Source organism: Heterodontus francisci, chromosome 4 (genome assembly GCF_036365525.1).
Source record: "Heterodontus francisci isolate sHetFra1 chromosome 4, sHetFra1.hap1, whole genome shotgun sequence".
NCBI lineage: Eukaryota > Metazoa > Chordata > Chondrichthyes > Heterodontiformes > Heterodontidae > Heterodontus > Heterodontus francisci.
Window position 1 is genome coordinate 24537311 of NC_090374.1, and position 19969 is coordinate 24557279.

Consider the following 19969-nt stretch of genomic DNA (forward strand, 5'->3'; position numbering starts at 1 on the left):
ACTATCTTTCTTTGAAGGTAGCCCATTGTTTATCTACTAGTTTTCCTGTCAGCTTCTGACTCCAATTTATTCACCCCAGCTCCATTCTTACCACATTGAAGTTGGCCTTTCCCCAGTTAATTATTCTTACCCTGGATTGCTCTTTGTCCTTTTCCACAGTCAGCCTAAACCTTATGATACAATGATCATTATCCCCTAAATGCTCTCCTACTGACACTTGATCCACTTGGCCCACCTCATTCCCAAGAACCAGGTCCAGCAGTATCTCCATTCTCATTGGACTAGCAACATACTGTTGTAGAAAATGTTCCTGAACACACTCTAGGAACTCTTGCCCCTCACTGCCCTTTACACTACTATTATCCCAGAAAGTCCCCCATTATAACTACCCTATAATTTTTGTACCTCTCTGTAATTTCCTTGAAAATTTGTTCCTCCAAGTCTTTCCCACTAGCTGGTGGCCTGTAGATAACACCGAGCAATGTAACCGCACATTTCTTGTTCCTTAGCTCAAGCCAAATTGATTCTGTCCTCGACCCCTCAGGGACATTCTTTTTTTGCTAGCACTGCAATGCTCTCCTTCGTCAATACCGCCACCCCTCTCACTTTTTTTCATTTCTTATCTTTCCTGAATAGCTTGTATCCAGGAATATTAAACAGCCATTCCTGCCCTATTTGAGCCAGGTCTCTGTTATAGCCACAACATCATATTTCCACATGGCAATCTGCGCCTGTACCTCACCAGTCTTATTAACTACACTCCTACTATCTGGGTTGCTGGTCCAGTACCAAAACCACTAGCCTACCATACCTTAGTCAGAAACAATAGCTGTCACCTTTTTCCTATTATTCGTTCATGGGATGTGGGTATCATTGGTTAGGCCAGCATATATTGTCCATCCCGAATTATCCTTGAGAAGTGAGCTACCTTCTTGTCCATCCACAGTGCTGTTATGGAGGGAATTCAGGATACTGACCTGGTGACGATGAAGGGATGGCGAAATAGCTCCAAGTCAGGATGGTGTGTGGCTTGGAGCAGAACTTGCAGATGGTGGTGTTCCCATGAATCTGCTGCCCTTGTCCTTCTAGGTGGTGGAGGTCGTGGGTTTAGAAGATGCTGTCGAAGAAGCCTTGGTGAATTCCTGCAGTGCATCTTGTAGATGGTACATACTGCTGCCACTGTGTGTCAATGGTGAGGGGAGCGAATCTTGCAGATGGTAGATGGGGTGCTGATTACGTGTCTGCTTTGTCCTGGATGGTGTCGAGCTTCTTGAGTGTTGTTGGAGATGCACTCACCCAGTTAAGTGGGGAGTATCCCATCACACTCCTGACTTGTGCCTTGTAGATAGTGGACAGGCATTGGGGAGATAGGAGGTGAGTTTCTCGCTGCAAAATTCCCAGCCTCTGACCTGGCCCTGTAGCCTCAATATTTGTATAGCTGATCCAGTTCCATTTTTGATCAATGGTGACCCCCAGGATGTTGATGGTGGGGGATTCAGCGATGGTAAAGCCATTGAACATCAATGATAGATGGTTAGACTCTCTCTTATTTGAGATTGTCTTTGCCTGGCACTTGCATGGTGCAAATGGCACTTATTAGCCCAAGCCTAAATGTTCTCCAAGTCTTGCTGCATTTGTATCTTCAGTTTCTGAGGTGTTGCAAATGGTACTGAACATAAATCATCAGCAAACATCCCACCCCTGACCTCATGTTGGAGGGAAGGCCATTGATGAAGCAGCTAGGAAACTGCCCTGAGGAACTCCCACAGACTATTGTCCTCCAAAAGCCACAGCCATCTTCCTTCGTGTTATATTCAGTTCCAGCCAGTTTTCCCCAATTCCCATAAAACTTCCCATAGAATCCATCCTTATCGAGTCCTTTTGCCACTATATCCCTCTATTCTTTCACATCACCAACATCCCATTTTGTCTTGAACCTTGCATAGTACCCACTTTGGTGATCTTCAGAGTTTAACAATTGTTACCCCATGTGTGAACAAAATTCTGGCTTTTTGCCTCTCCTTCGTTTTCAACCATCACTGTCTGATATTGAACCTAGATCTTAGTGACAAATATCTTATCTTAGGAATAAACAAAGAGGAAACTTAATAACTACCTTTCAAATATAATTCCAAAATTAAGGTGTAAGTTGATAAAATCCTGAAGTTTCAATGTCAACATACAATAGTTACAGCGGGATGTATACAGCCACTTTCCTTTTCCTCTTTACGGTCATCAACAACAACATGCATTTATATATCATCTTTGACATAGACATAGACATAAACATAGAAAATAGGAGCAAGAGTAGGCCATTCGGCCCTTCGGGCCTGCTCCGCCATTCAAAAAAGATCATGGCTGATTGTCTAATTCAGTGCCCTGTTCCCACTTTCTCCCCATATCCCTTGATCCCTTTGGCATTAAGAAATATATCTATCTCCTTCTTGAATATATTTCATGACTTGGCGTCCACTGCCTTCTGCGGTAGAGAATTCCACAGGTTCACCAACCTCTGAGTAAAGAAATTTCTCCTCATCTTGGTTCCAAATGGCATACCCCGAATCCTGGAGCTGTGACCCCTGGTTCTGGACTCCCCAGCCATCGGAAACATCCTCCCTGCATCTAGCCTGTCGAGTCCTGTTGGAATTTTATAGGTTTCTATGAGATCCCCTCTCATTCTTCTAAACTCTAGTGAATATAGGCCGAGTCAACCCAATCTCTCCTCCTACGTCAATCCTGCCATCCCAAAAATCAACCTAGTAAATCTTCTTTGCACTCCCTCCATGGCAAGAACATCCTTCCTCAGATAGGGAGACCAAAACTGCACACAATACTCCAAATATAGTCTCACAAAGGCCCTGTATAACTGCAGTAAGACATCCTTGCTCCTGTACTCAAATCCTCTTGCAATGAAGGCCAACATTCCGCCTTCCTAATTGCTTGCTGCACCTGAATGTTTGCTTTCAGCGACTTGTGTACAAGGACACCCAAGTCTCGTAAAATAGTAAAATGTCCCAAGGTGCTTCACAGGAGCGTTATCAAACAAAATTTGACAACAAGTCACATGGAGTTATTCGGACTGGTAACCAAAAGCTTGATCAAAGAGTTTGAAGGAGCATCTTAAAGGTGGAGAGAGAGGTTTAGGGACCATATTCCAGAGCTTAGGCCCTCGGCAGCTGAAGGCATTGCTACTAATGGTGGAGCAATGAAAATTCGGAACGTGCAAGGGGCCAGCATTGGAAGAGCACAAGGTTCATGGAGGATTGTTACCTCTGGTGTCCCCAAGGATCTATTCTTGACACGCTCCCATTTCTCATCTACATGCTGACCCTCAATGATATCATCCGAAAACACAGCGTTGGTTTCTACGTGTACACTGACGACACCCAGCTCTACCTCACCATCACCTCTCATGTCCCTTCCACTATCTTGAACTTGTCTAACTGCTTGTCCGACATCCAGTACTGTTAGAGCCAATGACTCCATCCCTCATCCTGTGGCAACTATCTGAGGCTGAACCAGACTGTTTGCAGTATTGGTGTCATGTTTGACCTTGAAATGAGTTTCCAACTACATATTCGCGCCATTACTAAGACAGCCTATTTCCACCTCCGTAACATCACCTGACACCTCCTCTGTCTCAGCTCATCTACTGCTGAAACCCTCATCCATGCCTTCCCTCTAGACTTGACTGTTCCAATGCACTCCTAGCCAGACTCCCATCTTACCATCAATAAACTTAAGCTCATCTAAAGCTCTGCTGCCCATGTCTTAACTCGCACCAAGAGCTGTTCACCTATAACCCTGTGCTCGCTGACTTACATTGGCTCCCAGTTAAGCAACGTCTCATCTTAAAATTCTAATCCTTATTGCAAATCCCTCTATGGCCTCACCTCTCCCTATCTCTGTAATCTTCTCCAGCCCCACAACCATCTGAGATATCTGCGCTCCTCAAATTTTGGCCTCTGGAGCATTACTAATTTTAATTGCTCCACTATTGGTAGCCTTCAGCTGCCAAGGCCCAAAGCTCTGGAATTACCTCTCTACACCTCTCTGCCTCTCCACCTCTTTTTCCTCCTAGACACTCCTTAAAACCTATCGCTTTGACCTCATCTGCCCTAATATCTCCTTATGTGGCTTTGTGTCAAATGTTGTTTGATAAAGTGCCTCAGGATGCTTTACTACATTAAAGACACTATATTAATGCAATTTGTCATTGTTGTAGAGTAGGAAAGTGCATTTTCAGTCACTGCAATCCAATAGCCTCATCGCCTTAAACTTAGCAAGTCCAACTGCAAGCATTGATAAGTTACTCAACTTTGTTCCTGTCACAATTGCTTCTTTCTGATTGAACTCAACGTTTTCTGATTGCAAGTGTTCTGCTTTGTGTTGACTTGTTCATAAAATAACATGTATTTATTCATAACTGATTTCATCTTCTCCTGTTTGAAGCAAAATTCTGGGAAGAAGCAAAGTCAAATGAGGAAATCAGAAATGTGCAACAGTGAAGAAGTTAGTCAAGCCTCATGATCATCTTGAAATATAAGATGGAATGGGTTCTGCTCAATAATATTTTGAGTGAGTGCCACTGATTGCATGACTAAGGATTGTAGCATCTCATTGCAGTTATGCAGAGCATAATCACATCTCTCCCTCAATCTGCTGAATGTTTCACTTTGCAGAGGTATTCCTGAAGCTTCTGCAAGCTGGTAGCAGAATATGGTGTTCGGACATTGTGCGAGCCAGTCATTTCTTTCAGCTGCCTGCACTTAATCCCATCTCTGGATTTACTGGGTCCAGCCAAATTCACTGCACTGGTCTTTTCTGATAACTGTACATTTCTGTGTTCCTCCATTTAAACATTTGCATGCATCAGCAGCAAATAAAGGAAGAGCTTCCATTTTTATGGTGCTTTTCACAACCTTAGGATATCCCAAAGCACTTGACAGCCATTGAAGTACTTTTGAAGCTTAGTCACTGTTGAAATGTAAGAATCAGCTAATTTGTGAACAGCAAATTCCCACAAACAGCAATGTGATAATGACCAGATAATCTGTTTCGGTGTTGAGGACACTGGTGAAGACTCCCCTGCTGTTCATCATCATAGTGCCATGGTATCTTTTACATCTACATGAGAGGGCAAATAGGGGCCTCGGTATAAGATCTCATCCTGAAGACCTCACCTGCAACAGTGCAGCACTCCCTACGTACTGCACTGGGGTGTCACCCTTGATAATGTGGTCAAGTCTCTGGTGTGCGACTTAAGCCCACAAACTTTTGACTCAAAGGCTACAGTGCTACCCATGGCTGACACTGGAAGGAAGCTCCAGTGCTCACATATTGAAGCTATGTGCCATCTGTAATTGACCCCAATGCTCAAACGCGTGAGCTATCCAGCCATGTGCTAGAGTGCTTTGAGTGGCCTGTGAACAGAAGCGGAAAGACTGCACAAAGAGTGAAATAATCAAAGGGCTTTAACTTTACAACCTCTGGTCCCTTTGGAGAATGAGGAATTTAACTGTCAAAGTAGCACTTTACAACATCCCACTTGGTAAGAGGATTGTTACTGAATTCAGTGAAGTGCTTTGGAACATAGCACAGCAGTTTAACTACCAGCCAGTGCCTTAATACTATAATCATGTGGAAGCTCTGGGGAAATCCAATTGTTCACTTATTTATATAAGGTCTCAGTTTCAGCAGGCTAAGTGCAGTTTACAGTCCGATTCAGCAACAAGTAACAGTGTATCACCAATATTTTTTGCTTGAAGTCGAATGCTGTCATTTCAAGATAAGGTCCTGTTTGAAACTGCTCTCTGTTTTACACAAGCCTTAAAACAACCTCAAGCTCCAACTTAAATAAAACACCAAGCGTAGCAGGGCTGAGATATGTACCTGCAGTCAGGGGGTTATCAGGGATATGCAAATAATTTCTTTCCAAATTGGCCTAACAAATTTGGGAATTTTTGCATCAAGGTTTGTATTGGCAGAGCTGTCTCCCTTCACAACTCACCAGCTTTTATTCTCCTTGTGGGAGCCCGTCTCTATTCACGCTGAGACCCAGAGCACAATCGGTCCTACGTTTTACCGTAGTGGTTATGTTACTGTACTAGTGATCCAGAGGTCTGAACTAATAGTCCAGTGAATGTGGGCTCAAATCTCACCATTGGTAATTCGAGACGTTGACTTCAATTGGAAAAAAAATCTGGAAATATAAAGCTGGTGCCTGTAAATGTGACCATGAAGCTGTCAGACTGTTGTAAAAACTCAACTGGTGGTACTAACGTCCTTGAGGGAAGGAAAACTTATGGCCTTACCCAGTCTGGCCTACATGGGGCTCTAGTCTCATAGTAACATGGTTGACTCTTAACTGCCCCTCTGTGGCCTGGCAAGTCACTCAGTTGTATCAAACCACTATGTGGAGCAATTCAAGAAGGCCCACCACCACCTTCTCAAGGCAACTGGGAAGGGGAAATACCTGACACTTTGCCAGTGATACCCACATTAGTAATAGTTTTCTGAAATGGGTTAATGTCAGAGGGCATGTAGTTCACTCGCAGGCAAATTCCAACAATAAGCCCAGCCCCTTCCTCAAGTAAACTAAAGTAGTTTGGGGTGGGGTTTGTATTGCCGACCATAATTCATTCAATTAAATGGCTCATAAACGGAACTTGCTTGTGATTAATAACTGCAGCAGTGTTGAAGCAAGGACTAGTGGGAGTTGCTCACTTTGGTGGATTGCAGCTATGTCGATACTGGCTGAAACAGTTGATTCAGTGTCCTATACTGTAGCATTATAATAGAAAATGTTATTAGCTCTCCCTGCTGTCGGGAGGCTGCGCACACAGTCTGATCATCATTAACTGTGTCTGCTATTATCCAATGTGGAAATACTGTATGCTCAGCCACTGACAGTACAGGCCCTAACAAAATTTGCCCTTAAATATTTAGGCAGTGTTTGTCTACGGACCAATATACTTCATTTGGCTACTGGTTTTCCGGAAACTAAAGGACATATGGAAATGACAGGCAGGGAAAAAAACAGCGGGTCTATCAAATCTACCCCACAGTCAGTATGCTTCAGGATCTTCCTACCTCCCTCCGCAGTCATGCAGTGTGCTGGAAGATGAGAAAAAGAATCCCAAGGTCAACAAGGGGAATGTAAAATCTGGAAAATTCAACCTGACTCCTTCAGGCAATCCAAACCTGCCCAGGAGTCAACATTGACCATGCTTGCGTTAACTGTTAAGTTGCTTACCTTTCATAGGATGTGATCTCTGCCCCGTGCCAGGAAATGGTACATCTCCCTCAAGATGAAAAGAGTCAGCACCCATTGCACCAGCCAGCAATGTATTCCAAAGGTCCTCTACTCTCTGGCAAAAGAGCATCTAGTCTATTCCTGCTCCTGCGTTGTTTTAATAGATGACCCCTTACCCTCCCAATTCACCAAACTGAAATAATCGATCAGGGAATCAACCGTGCAATGAAATGCAGGAAAAGTACAAGTTCCAAAAAAAACCAAGGTAAAATATCATTGCCCAGGGAAGCAAACATTTCTTTTCTGGCAGTCCACATTATCACAATAGAGAGCTATACAAGAAAGGTTCTGCTGTTAAAAGCTGGTAGGTTACTAGCTTCCATGGAATTGCACCTCATCAGGAAGGAAGGGGGCAATAGGTATAAAAAGGAGGAGGGACAGAGTAAAAGAAAATGTCTGCATTTTCCTGTTTTTCTGTTGAGCAAAGGTATTAAGGGTTACCGGTAGATGGAATTAAGATGCAAATCAGCCATGATCTAATTGATTGGTGAAACAGGCTGCAGGGGCTGAGTGGCTTACTCCTGTTCCTAATATTCATTTGTGCTGCCTTTGGAATAACCAAACATTTTCAGGAACAAAAAAAATGACCTCTCACCCCCCATTAAAGTGGGAAGTGATTATAATTACACAAGAGTAGAAATAGACTGGACTTCACATGGTTTTTCTCTCTCCCGGAGACCAGTGAGCCTGTGGAATACATTACAGCTGGTGTGGTGAGTGCTGAATGTCTGTCTGCCTTCAAGAGGAAGCTGGACTGGGTTCTTGACTAGGGCAGAGATTGCATCATGTAGAATGTCTTTACAACACCTGGTCCAAGTGATCTGCTGAGGAGGTTGTGGAGGAATTTTCCAGATTAATTTCTCCCTTATTGGCTCTGGGTTTTTTCTCAGTATTTTTGCAATTCCTAGGAGATGACATGTGAGGAGGAGGTGAGGGAGGGCCTGACGGAGCAAGGAAATGCCTATTCATGATGCTTTCGCCATTGTGAGTGTGGGGCAGGCTGGTCTTTCCCTGCCTGCCAATTTTGTATCGTCATAGTGACCTATTAGTGAATGTGATGGCCCTTCCCCGCTGTTCACCCCCCTGTTGTCCTCTCACTGACCTCTTTATCTCTTTATAGCTGCAAGCATAAAATGTACTTGGAAAAGTTGCCAAACACCAGTATCATCATTCCTTTCCACAATGAGGGGTGGTCATCACTCCTGCGGACAGTGCACAGTGTCATCAGCCGCTCACCGGACCAGCTAGTAGCAGAGATCATTCTTGTGGATGACTTCAGCGATAGAGGTAAGCAAGAGCGTCTGCAGTAGCGTCTTTCCCTCTACCCTGTCTGAAGAGCTGGTTCTGTCCCTATGCATTTGATCTGATTGCATTGTACTTCCAGTGCCTTGCCGGCTTGTCAGGTCCCTCTTCAACTTGTAACATCTGCTGTATATTTTAAAACGCTGCCGTGATTGAGACAATTCTTTTTTAAGAGTTTGCTGAAATAATGGAAAATATAGTCCTAGCTGAAGCAGTTTGCTGGATAACTCCAGCTGTGATGTAAAGAGCATATATCTCAGGGTTTTGCATCAACACAGTCAAGGGCACATTCAGGTCACATTAGTCAGCCTCCGAGAGGCAGTATCCAACTTTACTGAAGAACATCTTGTAAGTGGCATCTCTGCATGTTACAGCACTGGCTACTGTCTGATTATTTATGGACTATATCAAGGCCTATTTCAGTATTACATATAATAATGACCCAGAATTTGCTGGAGTGGGGAATCTCACACCAGTTAGTTACATATTTTCCCTCAAACTTCAGCCTGAAAATGTTTTACTCTATAACTTACTGGAAGTGTGCGCTGATAATGGGATGGCAAGGATAACAGGGCATCTGGGACCTTGATGAATGGTGGGACCAATGGTGTATCACTTGAACTAATGCAATTTAAGGATTGAGAAAGAACCGAGGAGTGATGGAAAACCAAGTAGGGGGAATTGGAGTCAAATCTGGTTCAGAAGCAGGAATAAAGAGAGAAAAAGTAAGGTTGGATTAAGAGAGAAAAAAGAAAGAGAGCAACAGGAAAAGTAAGGCAAAAATTTAACTTTTACATTTTAGGAATCTCTAAGAACAATTTACTACCTGCAGGAATGAGATTCCACAGTTTTAATTGTTCCTTTTTTGGGTTAAGTGGCATTCCAGGGTTGTGGAAAGAATTTATCTACTCTCAAATCCATGGGATTAAAGCAAATAAAGACTTTATTTCAAGCATATGCAAGGAAGAGGCTTCTGGTAACCCAAAGAACTTCTCAGTGATACAGAGTTTACAGCATACATTTATAGAATACAATAGTCATTACTCATTGTTCACACTACTCTCGACGCATACCAGGTTCATGATTTGATCAATGAACTGGATTGTATTGTCCCACAGATATCTTCCTGTTATCTCCGCCCCCAAACTTGAAGCTGCGGGTTCCCATGGTTTATTGCTGCGTGTCTCGTTTCCAGTCTTCCCCTTATCTCTTTGATTAGTGAAGCAAGGACAGCATGTTTACACAGGCTGTAGAGGCAGTTAGGTACTGAGTTGTACAATCCCAGCTTAGTAGTCAAGTACCCCATCATTCAATGGGTCTCTCACAACTACAGTGTTTCTTCTGAGATTAGTAATGCATTTAATGTCGCCCTTTTGGTCCCACTTCACCAGGAACATAAATCTACTCATTTCTAATTTCCTGCAGCAAGTTTAATTCATTGTAACAGTGCAAATGCAGCAATTTCTTGACACTCATAGGGAGGTTGAGGCTGACTGTTCTAATCCAGAAAGCCAGTTAGTGAAAGATAGTACTGGAGCCAATCTTTACTCAGTCTTACATATATTGACAGAGTGAAACATTACAAACATACACCTCCTAACTCAAGCACACCACAGTTTCACTAAGTGTCTCTTTATATGTGCTCAAGTGAAACCCCAATTAATGCTCCCCACCTGCATATAATTAAATGCAATTGATATACAATTAATAGTGACCACTTGAACTGTTTTGAAATTCACTATGCTTTGACTTCTATTAATAGCTATAATATAGAGAACTTGCTCGGATCCAGAAGGATAACTAACATAGGAATGGAGACAAGGGCAGTACAAATAACAGAAGAGACCGTGTACTGAAGCAATGTCTCACAAAAGGCTTTGTCCTGAGGAACATGTTGGGGATCGGTTAGTAACGAGAATATGCATAATAGATCATTGATATTGTACCTATTTCACTCACACTTCACTTGTGATTTTACAATGAAGTGAGTTTTAACCTTTATACTTGGCATATTTGCTGTTTCAGAAAAGTGACTTCTCCTGCTTTTGGATCCTGATTGGGGAACTGGGGGGAGTTGATGGTGGTGCGGTGCACAGCTGGTTTCCATTGGTACGCCAGCTCCATTTTTATACAGAGCCTCACGGAAAGCCAATGCAGAGGACTGGCTTCCTACCTTCATATTGTTAAAACAACTCCTTCATCTTGACCCTCATGTTTGCATGCTGAAAATGCCTTTGGGATAAACGTCCCAGGCTTGTTTATAATATAGAATGCAGCCAGTAGAGGGAGAGTGGGTCTTCCTTTAATGACTGTACTCATTTGGTATAAAAGTACCTATGTTTTTCTAACATATTTGCCAATGTTCATTAGTGGCACCTTTCAAGAGTCTAAACCATCTTTACTGTTATGACCAGTTGTAAGTTTGATATTACTTGGGCAGTGGGCACTCTGTTGGATTGTCTTGCCCTAAGACTTGAAGAGAGAGTCCTAAGCCACCTAATTATTTATTCAAAGTGATTACTGACAACGCAGCCAGCAGCTTACGTCATCCGTCTGCGCCAATCCGCACACATGCGCAGGTTGGTTCCTACCCACTGCGCATGCACTGCTTTCTGCCGCACCAGGGCTGGTTGGCGCGTGCGCAGATGACGTCATCGCGTAACGTGGGCAGATGGTGGGGGGAATCCAGCCCGGAGAGAGCACGGGTTGGGGGAGAGGGGGTCTGGGGAGTGGGGAGAGAGCAGGGGTGCGGGGAGAGGGGGTCTGGGAGCAGGGAGAGAGCAGGGGTGGGGGGAGAGAGGGTCTGGGGAGCAGGGAGAGAGCAGGAGTGGGGGGAGAGGGGGTCTGGGGAGCAGGGAGAGAGCAGGGGTGGGGGGAGAGGGGGTCTGGGTAGCGGGTAGAGAGCAGGGGTGGGGGGAGAGGGGGTCTGGGTAGCGGGTAGAGAGCGGGTGCAGGGAGAGCACGGCCGAAGACCTTGCTTGTGACGGGTGCGCTCTCCTCCTTCCCCCCCGCCGCCCGCTCCCGAACCCCGCCTCCAACCCCGGCCCGCTCGCTTACTGCCCCCGGCCCGCTCGCTTACCGCCCCCAGCCCACTCGCTCACCGTCCCCGGCCCACTCGCTCACCACCACCCGCCCACCCCCCCCTCCCACCACCCGACTGCTGGCTCACCTGCCCGTCCGCTCCCTCCCTCCTCTCCCCGGCCCGCTCCCTCCCTCCCCTCCCCGCTTGTTCCCTCCCCTCCCCAGCCCGCTCCGCTCCCTCCCCCCCGTCCCTGGCCCACTGCTCCCCACACCCCCACACTGTCCCCGGCCCGCTCGCTCGCTTGCTTTCTTCCTCTGGCCATCGTGTGCTGCCATGTGTTTAGGTTAGGTTGCCTTCATGTGATTATTTGAGCAGCGCCATCTTTAGTCCTGGCAGCTGCCTGAAGTCGCAGACTGTGACGTTTTAGTGGCACATGCTGCATTTGTGCATGTGCCACTGCACCGCCACCTAGTGGTAGCATTGTCAGCAAACGCAGCCTTATTTTTTTTATTCTTTCATGGGATGTGGGCATCGCTGGCCAGGCCAGCATTGATTGCCCATCCTAATTGCCCTTGAACTGAGTGACTTGCTCGGCCATTTCGAGGGCATGTAAGAGTCAACTGGGTCTGGAGTTACATGTAGGCCAGACCAGGTAAGGACACCAGATTTCCTTCCCTAAAGGACGTTTGTGAACCAGATGGGATTTACTGATAACATGTTAAAAGCTGCAAGTATTATTTTTCCAACGATACATTAAATTAGAGCTGGGCTGTCAAGAAGCATGTCTTCACACAAAATCTGGGATTCTCTCCCCCAGAAAGCTGTTGAAGCTGGTGGCGGGGGGCGGGGGGAAAGCAGGAGAGAGGGAGGTGCAATTGAAAATTTCAAACACTGGGGTAAATTTTTGTTAGGTAATGGTATTAAGGGATAGGGAACTAAATGAAGCTAAGATACAAATAAGCTATGATCTAATTGAATAATCGGTCCTACAATGTTGTAGATATACGGCTAGTCCATGAGTAGCATGGCAGTATACCCCACCACGCATTGTTCTGCATAAGAATGAATGTACAAGGAAGTAGAGGAGGAAATTAACTATTCCAGGCTGTATATGCTTGGGGCTTATTCATGTTCTCAGAATCAGAGCAGATCATGGGCAACAGTTGAGCTCTGTGCAAGGTGTTGGCTATTTAAATTCATATTATCAAAGCATCAGAAGTTGAAGTGCCTGCGGCAAATTGCTAAGCTGCTTCGCAAATATAAACATCAAAAGTGCGATGTTCTTCATTTGGAAAAAGTGCTCTGCCGCCATAAAAAGTGCTCCAGTCATTCAAAGGGATGCTGCTTCAATTTTCCAGTTAATTAGTTTTGTCCGGGCAAGGGATTTACAGGAGTTAGTTTTTGACCTGGAGATAATGCAATCGAATTTCATATGCGGCTAAGGAAAATTCTCATTTGTGGAAGATTTTATGGCTTACGAAATCTTCAGTGAGGTTCTTCCATCCTTTGTCCGTTGGCTGACAGAAATGGAGTATCAATTCCATCGTTGCTTTTTTGCCATCTTATCATTGCCAGCTCTTCCACTACAAAGAGTTTGATGAGCCTCCCTAGAGGCACATTTAATGTGTGAGGGCTAATCTCTCGAAAATGCAGCACATAGAGGTCCTTTCGCCTTTGAACTGACATGCTGTGGCTCTAAGCACTTTTCAGCTTGTAAGCTGTGTTTAAAAAATAACAGCTGGTTCAAAATCCCCCATTTACATGTCATTGCGCAGTGAAGAGACAAAGGATTGTTGTACAGCGAACCTTACCCGAAAATCGACATCAAGCGAGGCTTACTGTTTAAAATGGCTGTTTCCAGCGAGGTTGTTTAGGACCATCTATGCAATGAGACTGATGCAGAAATACGCATGTATGCCTGCAGACATCCACGTACACGTTCACACAAGTGCAGGCCTAAAATCTAGTGCAGTTTGAATATTAGTGCATAATGCACTGGAAATGTTGGGCAGAAGATTGCCTAAGAAAGGCACACCCACGTACTATATTCTGGACTGGGCTTAGTATAGTTAGTGAGTGTTATGGGCTACAGTTGCCCAGCAATATTGGCCTTACTATTAACTCAATGTCAATCAACTACCTAAACCTTGAGTTCTATTGCACCCAACCAAGGCATAGAAATAGGAGATTATGTCAGGTGATGTGACCATCTAATTCTTGGGGTCATAGGAGTTTCTAGATGAGAAGACGTCCATCTAGTTCACCTTCTGTCATCCTCGTAGTCACATGATACAATGATAATGGTGTTGAATAATCATCGCGATGAATCTCTATCCATTTGTGAATAACGGACCTAGACATGAGTCGAGGAAAACATCTTGTAGTGAAAAGGGTAATCTCTAATCTTCTCCAGCTCCTCCAATTTTGGCCTCTGTGCATCCCAGATTTTAATCGCTGTACCATTGGTGGCCATGCCTTTGGCTGCTTAGGCCCTAAGCTCTGGAATTCCCTTCCTAAACCATAAGTTTAAAGTCACTTGGTTCTCTCAATGTGTCCTGGCTAACATTTATGTCTCAACTAATACTCATAGCAGATGATTTAGTCATTAGTTTCATTGCTGCTTATGGGAGCTTTCTGTGTACAAATTGGCTGCTGCATTTCCTACAGAATAGCAATGGCGTTCCAATTTATTGGCAGTAAAGGTTTTGAAAAGTTCTACATAAATGTGCGCCTTCTTGGCCTGTCTGCAGCCTTTGAAATTGTTGAAAACACCATCCTCCTATCACACCTCTCCATTGTCATTTGGCTGGGTGGGACTGTTTTTGCCCGGCTCCATTCTTATCTGTCTAATTGTAGCCATAGTATCACTTGCAATGGCTTCTCTTCCTGCTTCTGCACTGTTATCTCTGGGGTCCCTCAAGGATCCACCTTTGGCCCCCTCTTTTTCTCATTTGCACGCTGCCCCTCGGTGGCATCATCTGAAAACACAGCATTAGTTTTCACACGTATGCCTATAACACCCAGCTCTACCTCACTAGCACCTGCATTGTTGCTAAGTTATCAGACTGCTTGTCCAGCATTCAGTATTGAATGAGCAGGAACATCCTTCAATTAAATATTGGGAAGACCAAAGCCATTGTCTTCAGGTCTACTAGACGCTCTGTCCCCTCACTACTAACTCCATCTCTCTCCCTGGCAGACGTTCACAACCTTGGTATCATATTTGACCCCGAGATGAGCTTCTGACCAGATATCCACACTGTCACTAAGACTGCCTATTTCCACCTCTCTAACATCAGGTGAGCCTGACGTCAGTGGTAGGGAAGCTGCTGGAGAAGATACTGAGGGATAGGATCTATTCCCATTTGGAAGAAAATGGGCTCATCAGTGATAGGCAACATGGTTTTGTGCAGGGAAGGTCATGTCTTACCAACTTAATAGAATTCTTTGAGGAAGTGACAAAGTTGATTGATGAGGGAAGGGCTGTCGATGTCATATACATGGACTTCAGTAAGGCGTTTGATAAGGTTCCCCATGGCAGGCTGATGGAGAAAGTGAAGGCGCTTGGGGTCCAAGGTGTACTAGCTAGATGGATAAAGAACTGGCTGGGCAACAGGAGACAGAGAGTAGCAGTAGAAGGGAGTTTCTCAAAATGGAGACGTGTGACCAGTGGTGTTCCACAGGGATCCGTGCTGGGACCACTGTTGTTTGTGATATACATTAATGATTTGGAGGAAAGTATAGGTGGACTGATTAGCAAATTTGCAGACGACACTAAGATTGGTGGAGTAGGAGATAGTGAAGGGGACTGTCAGAGAATACAGCAGAATATAGATAGATTGGAGAGTTGGGCAGAGAAATGGCAGATGGAGTTCAATCAGGGCAAATGCGAGGTGATGCATTTTGGAAGATCCAATTCAAGAGTGAACTATACAGTAAATGGAAAAGTCCTGGGGAAAATTGATGTCCAGAGAGATTTGGGTGTTCAGGTCCACTGTTCCCTGAAGGTGGCAACGCAGGTAAATAGAGTGGTCAAGAAGGCATATGGCATGCTTTCCTTCATCGGACGGGGCATTGAGTACAAAAGTTGGCAGGTCATGTTACAGTTGTATAGGACTTTGGTTCGGCCACATTTGGAATACTGCGTACAGTTCTGGTCGCCACATTATCAAAAGGATGTGGATGCTTTGGAGAGGGTGCAGAGGAGGTTCACAAGGATGTTGCCTGGTATGGAGGGCGCTAGCTATGAAGAGAGGTTGAGCAGATTAGGATTATTTTCATTAGAAAGACGGAGGTTGAGGGGGGACCTGATTGAGGTGTACAAAATCATGAGAGGTATAGACAGGGTGGATAGCAAGAGGCTTTTTCCCAGAGTGGGGGTTTCAATTACTAGAGGACACGAGTTCAAAGTGAAAGGGGAAAAATTTAGGGGGGATATGCGTGGAAAGTTCTTTACGCAGAGGGTGGTGGGCACCTGGAACGCATTGCCAGCGGAGGTGGTAGATGCGGGCACGATGGATTCTTTTAAGATGTATCTAGACAGATACATGAATGGGCAAGAAGAAAAGAGATACAGAACCTTAGAAAATAGGCGACATGTTTAGAGAGAGGATCTGGATCGGCGCAGGCTTGGAGGGCCGAAGGGCCTGTTCCTGTGCTGTAATTATCTTTGTTCTTTGTTCTATCACCCAACTCTACCCCTGCTTCAGCTCATCTGTTGCTGCTATCCCCATGTATGCCTTTATTACCTTTAGCCTTGACTATTCTAATGCAATCCTGGCCAACCTCCCACATTCTACTCTCCATAACCCTGTGTCATCCAAAACTCTGCTGCTGAGCCCTAAATCGTGCCAAGTCCCGGTCACCTATCACCCCTGTGCTCGCTGACCTACATTGGCTCCTGGTCAAGCGACACCTCGATCTTAAACTTCTCATCCTTGTTTTCAAATTATTCCGTGGCCTTGCCCCCCTATCTCTGTAATCTTCTTCATCCCCACAAACCTCTGAGATATCTGCGCTCCTCCAATTCTGGCCTCTGTGCATCCCCGATTTTAATTGCTCTACCATTGGTGGCTGTACCTTTAGCTGCTTAGGCCCTAAGCTCTGGAATTCCCTTCCTAAACCTCTCAGCCTCTCTATCTCTGTTTCCTCCTTTACGACGCTCCTTAAAATTTACCTCCTTCATTAAGCATTTGGCCAACTGGCCTAATATCGCCTTATGCGACTTAGTGTCAAATTTTGTTTTATAACGCTGCTTTGCGCAGCTTGGGACATTTTATTATGTTAAAGGTATGACATAAATTTAAGTTGTTGCTGTTGGTTTCACTGGAAGAAAAAGAGCTCAATTCTCTACGACACCTCAGGAATGCTGGAATTTTATATGAGAGCGTGACGCGGGAAGGGGATGGAAGAGAAGGAAACATGATTTCACCTAACAAGGGAAATTTAGACACTCCCTGTAGTGGGACCAGAAAAAGAAATGTCCTGCGCAATGCAAATGTCATTGAAAGGCTTGCCTCATCAATTTAGCAATGCCACAATACGAATTAAGTTTACTCTTAGGCACTTGTTAGGTTCTAAAATGGATGGATTCATTGGAAGAAGCTGCAGATGAATTGAGGCCGTCCGCTAGATCACCCTTTACTTACGGTGCCACATGAGGTCATAAGAATGGTATTAAAAAGCTGAATGAGAGTGAAAACTTTGTACCCTGAGGTAGCTGAAGAGGATCAATTACTTCACTGAGATCAGTTAGTGATAAATTGATTAGTTGTGTTGCTTAAGGGCACTACTGTCTCTAACATTATATAGCAAACCAAAGGAAAATGAATTGGCTATCCTTAGGAACATAATTACTTGCTAATCTGTAAACACACTTAGCTCATTACCCTGGAAAAATCTTCTTTGGCAGATTAAAATATTTCAACAATGACAAAGTATTAATTAGAGCAGTTCACAAAATGGACACGAAACAGGAAATAGGACAATAGTCAATATGGTCCAGGCTACCTTCCCAGTACCTATTAACGGATGGGGTAGAGTGTAAGATCATACATGTTGGATTTCGTGGGGTTCCTGTTTATTAACCAAAGGAAAAGATAATTGAAGAAGTTGAGAACAAGTTCATCCTTGAGGCTATGACTTCAAATGGGTCTAGTTTCTAATTAATTTGAAAATCCTAATTAAAGCCATGTTTCCACTAACTATTTAATTAATCATAGAATAATACCACACTGATGGAGGCCATTTGGCCTATCATGTCTGTGCTGGTACTTTTGAAGAGCAATCCAGTTACTCCCACTCCCTGTCTTTTCCCCCCATATCTCTGCATTTTTTCTCCTTCAAGTATTTATCCAATTTCCTTTTGAAGGCTATTATTGAATCTGTATCCACCGCCCTGTCAGGCAGTGCACTTCTAACCATGCATGTCGTACAAACGTTTTTCCTCTTGTCACCTCTGGCTCTTTTGCCAAGCATCTGTGCCCTCTCGTTATTGACCCTTCAGCCATTGGAAACAATTTCTCTTTGTTTACTTTATCTAAATCCTTCATGATTACAGCAACTTCATGAAACTCATGGGGAGGTTAATGGCCATTTTGTGAAGTTAACGGAGTGGTACATATCATCCAGGTTCACAATTCCTGGGGGTAACTCTTCCTTACCACAGGTTCCTGGACAACTTACATATTAATAATGTGTTGCATTGTTAAGACACCATCATTTTCCACATAGGACAAGGGTGGCACACGGTGGTAATTATGTCTCCGAGGTCTTGCCTGCCCTCTCAGATGGACATAAGAGATCCCATAGCACAAGTTTGAAGAAGAGCAGTGCACTTCTCCTCAGTGTCACAGCCAATATTTTATTCCTCAATCAACATCACTTAAACAGATTGTTTAGTCATTATCACATCGCTGTTTGTGGGAGCTTGCTGTGTGCAAATTGACTGCTGCATTTCCAACACAACAACAGTAACTGCACTTAAATAAGTTACTTCACTGGCTATGAGGTACTTTGGGGCACCCCTGAGGTTGTGAAAGGTGATATATAAAAACGAGTTTGTTCGTTTTTCTAAATGCAGCCCTAAAGATAACAGAAAGAGGAAATCACTGCAGCCCTGCCTCATGATGAGTACACCACTGTTGTGCATCACTGCAGTATTTGGACTCTGTTGTGCAGTATATCTACTTTAGATCAGATGGTTCAGTGTGAAATTCGAATGTTTGTGAAGAATCTGTTTTTAGTGGAATTACAATATAACTATGGCAACTGGACATAAAAAACCTGAAATGACAGCAAATAAAAAGGTACAGCGTTACAAGGTAAATAAGAATTTTAATAAGATTAAATTCAAATCTATCAAACAGAATCCAGCCCCGCTGGTGTCACAGTCCAGTGAACAGTAGTCTACACTCAGGCGGCATGGCAACCCAGAACCTGACGCAATTGCTTCATACTCCTCAGTCTGCTCCCCGCGGTGCTTAAAGAGCGATTTAAATGAACCTTAAAGAATTGTTCTTTCAGCTCTCCTTCATCGTGACATTTAAGAGGCAGCACCAGTGTCGGAAAGTAATGGCGTTGCACAGTACATTTATTAAGTGTGCTGGAGTGCCATAAAGGTTGCTTCCCTGGACACTGTTCCACGGTTGGAGGCTGTCCATTTTTTCCTCTGCAGGACTGTCACAGAAGGTGACTTTTTTTTAAATAGACATTCACAGTGACAAGAGCTTATTAAAGTCTCCCGCTATCGAAAAGCAGTTTTTAAGGTTTTAAATTCAAGACTTTTTAAGTAAAAGAATGCAAGCTTATGACTGTAATCCTAATTGGTGAGTGAAATAAGATTTGCAGTGCCACTTCTGGAGTGTGTACCATCTACAACATGCACTGTAGCAACTCGCCAAGCCGCCTTCAACGGCACATATGAACATGCAAACATACGGATCAGGAGCAGGAGTAGGCCACTCAGCTCCTCGAGCTTGCTCCACCATTCAATAATCTGATCTGATTGTAACCTCAGCTCCACATTCCTGCCCACCCCCAGTAACCTTTCACCCCCTTGCTTTCAAGAATCTATGTACCTCTGCCTTAAAAATATTCAAAGACTCTGCTTCCGCTGCCTTTTGAGGAAGAGAGTTCCAAAGACTCCTCATCTCTGTCTTAAATGCACGACCGCTTATTTTTAAACAGCGACCCCTAGTTCTAGATTCTCTCACAAGAGAAAACATCCTTTCCACATCCACTCTGTCAAGACCCCTCAGAATCGTATATGTTTCAATCAAGTCGCCTCTTACTCTACTAAACTGTAGCAGATACCTGCACTTTCCAAACCC

At 44.3% G+C, this 19969-nt stretch overlaps 1 protein-coding gene across 1 annotated transcript in view; it reads left to right on the plus strand.

Moving 5' to 3' along the window:
* The window catches only part of galntl6 (polypeptide N-acetylgalactosaminyltransferase like 6), a 1388519-nt gene that overhangs the window by 572181 nt on the left and 796369 nt on the right, over positions 1-19969 (plus strand). The window contains exon 5 of the mRNA XM_068028772.1: positions 8436-8602. Within this exon, the coding sequence (XP_067884873.1) occupies positions 8436-8602 (167 nt within the window). The remainder of the gene's footprint in view (positions 1-8435; positions 8603-19969) is intronic.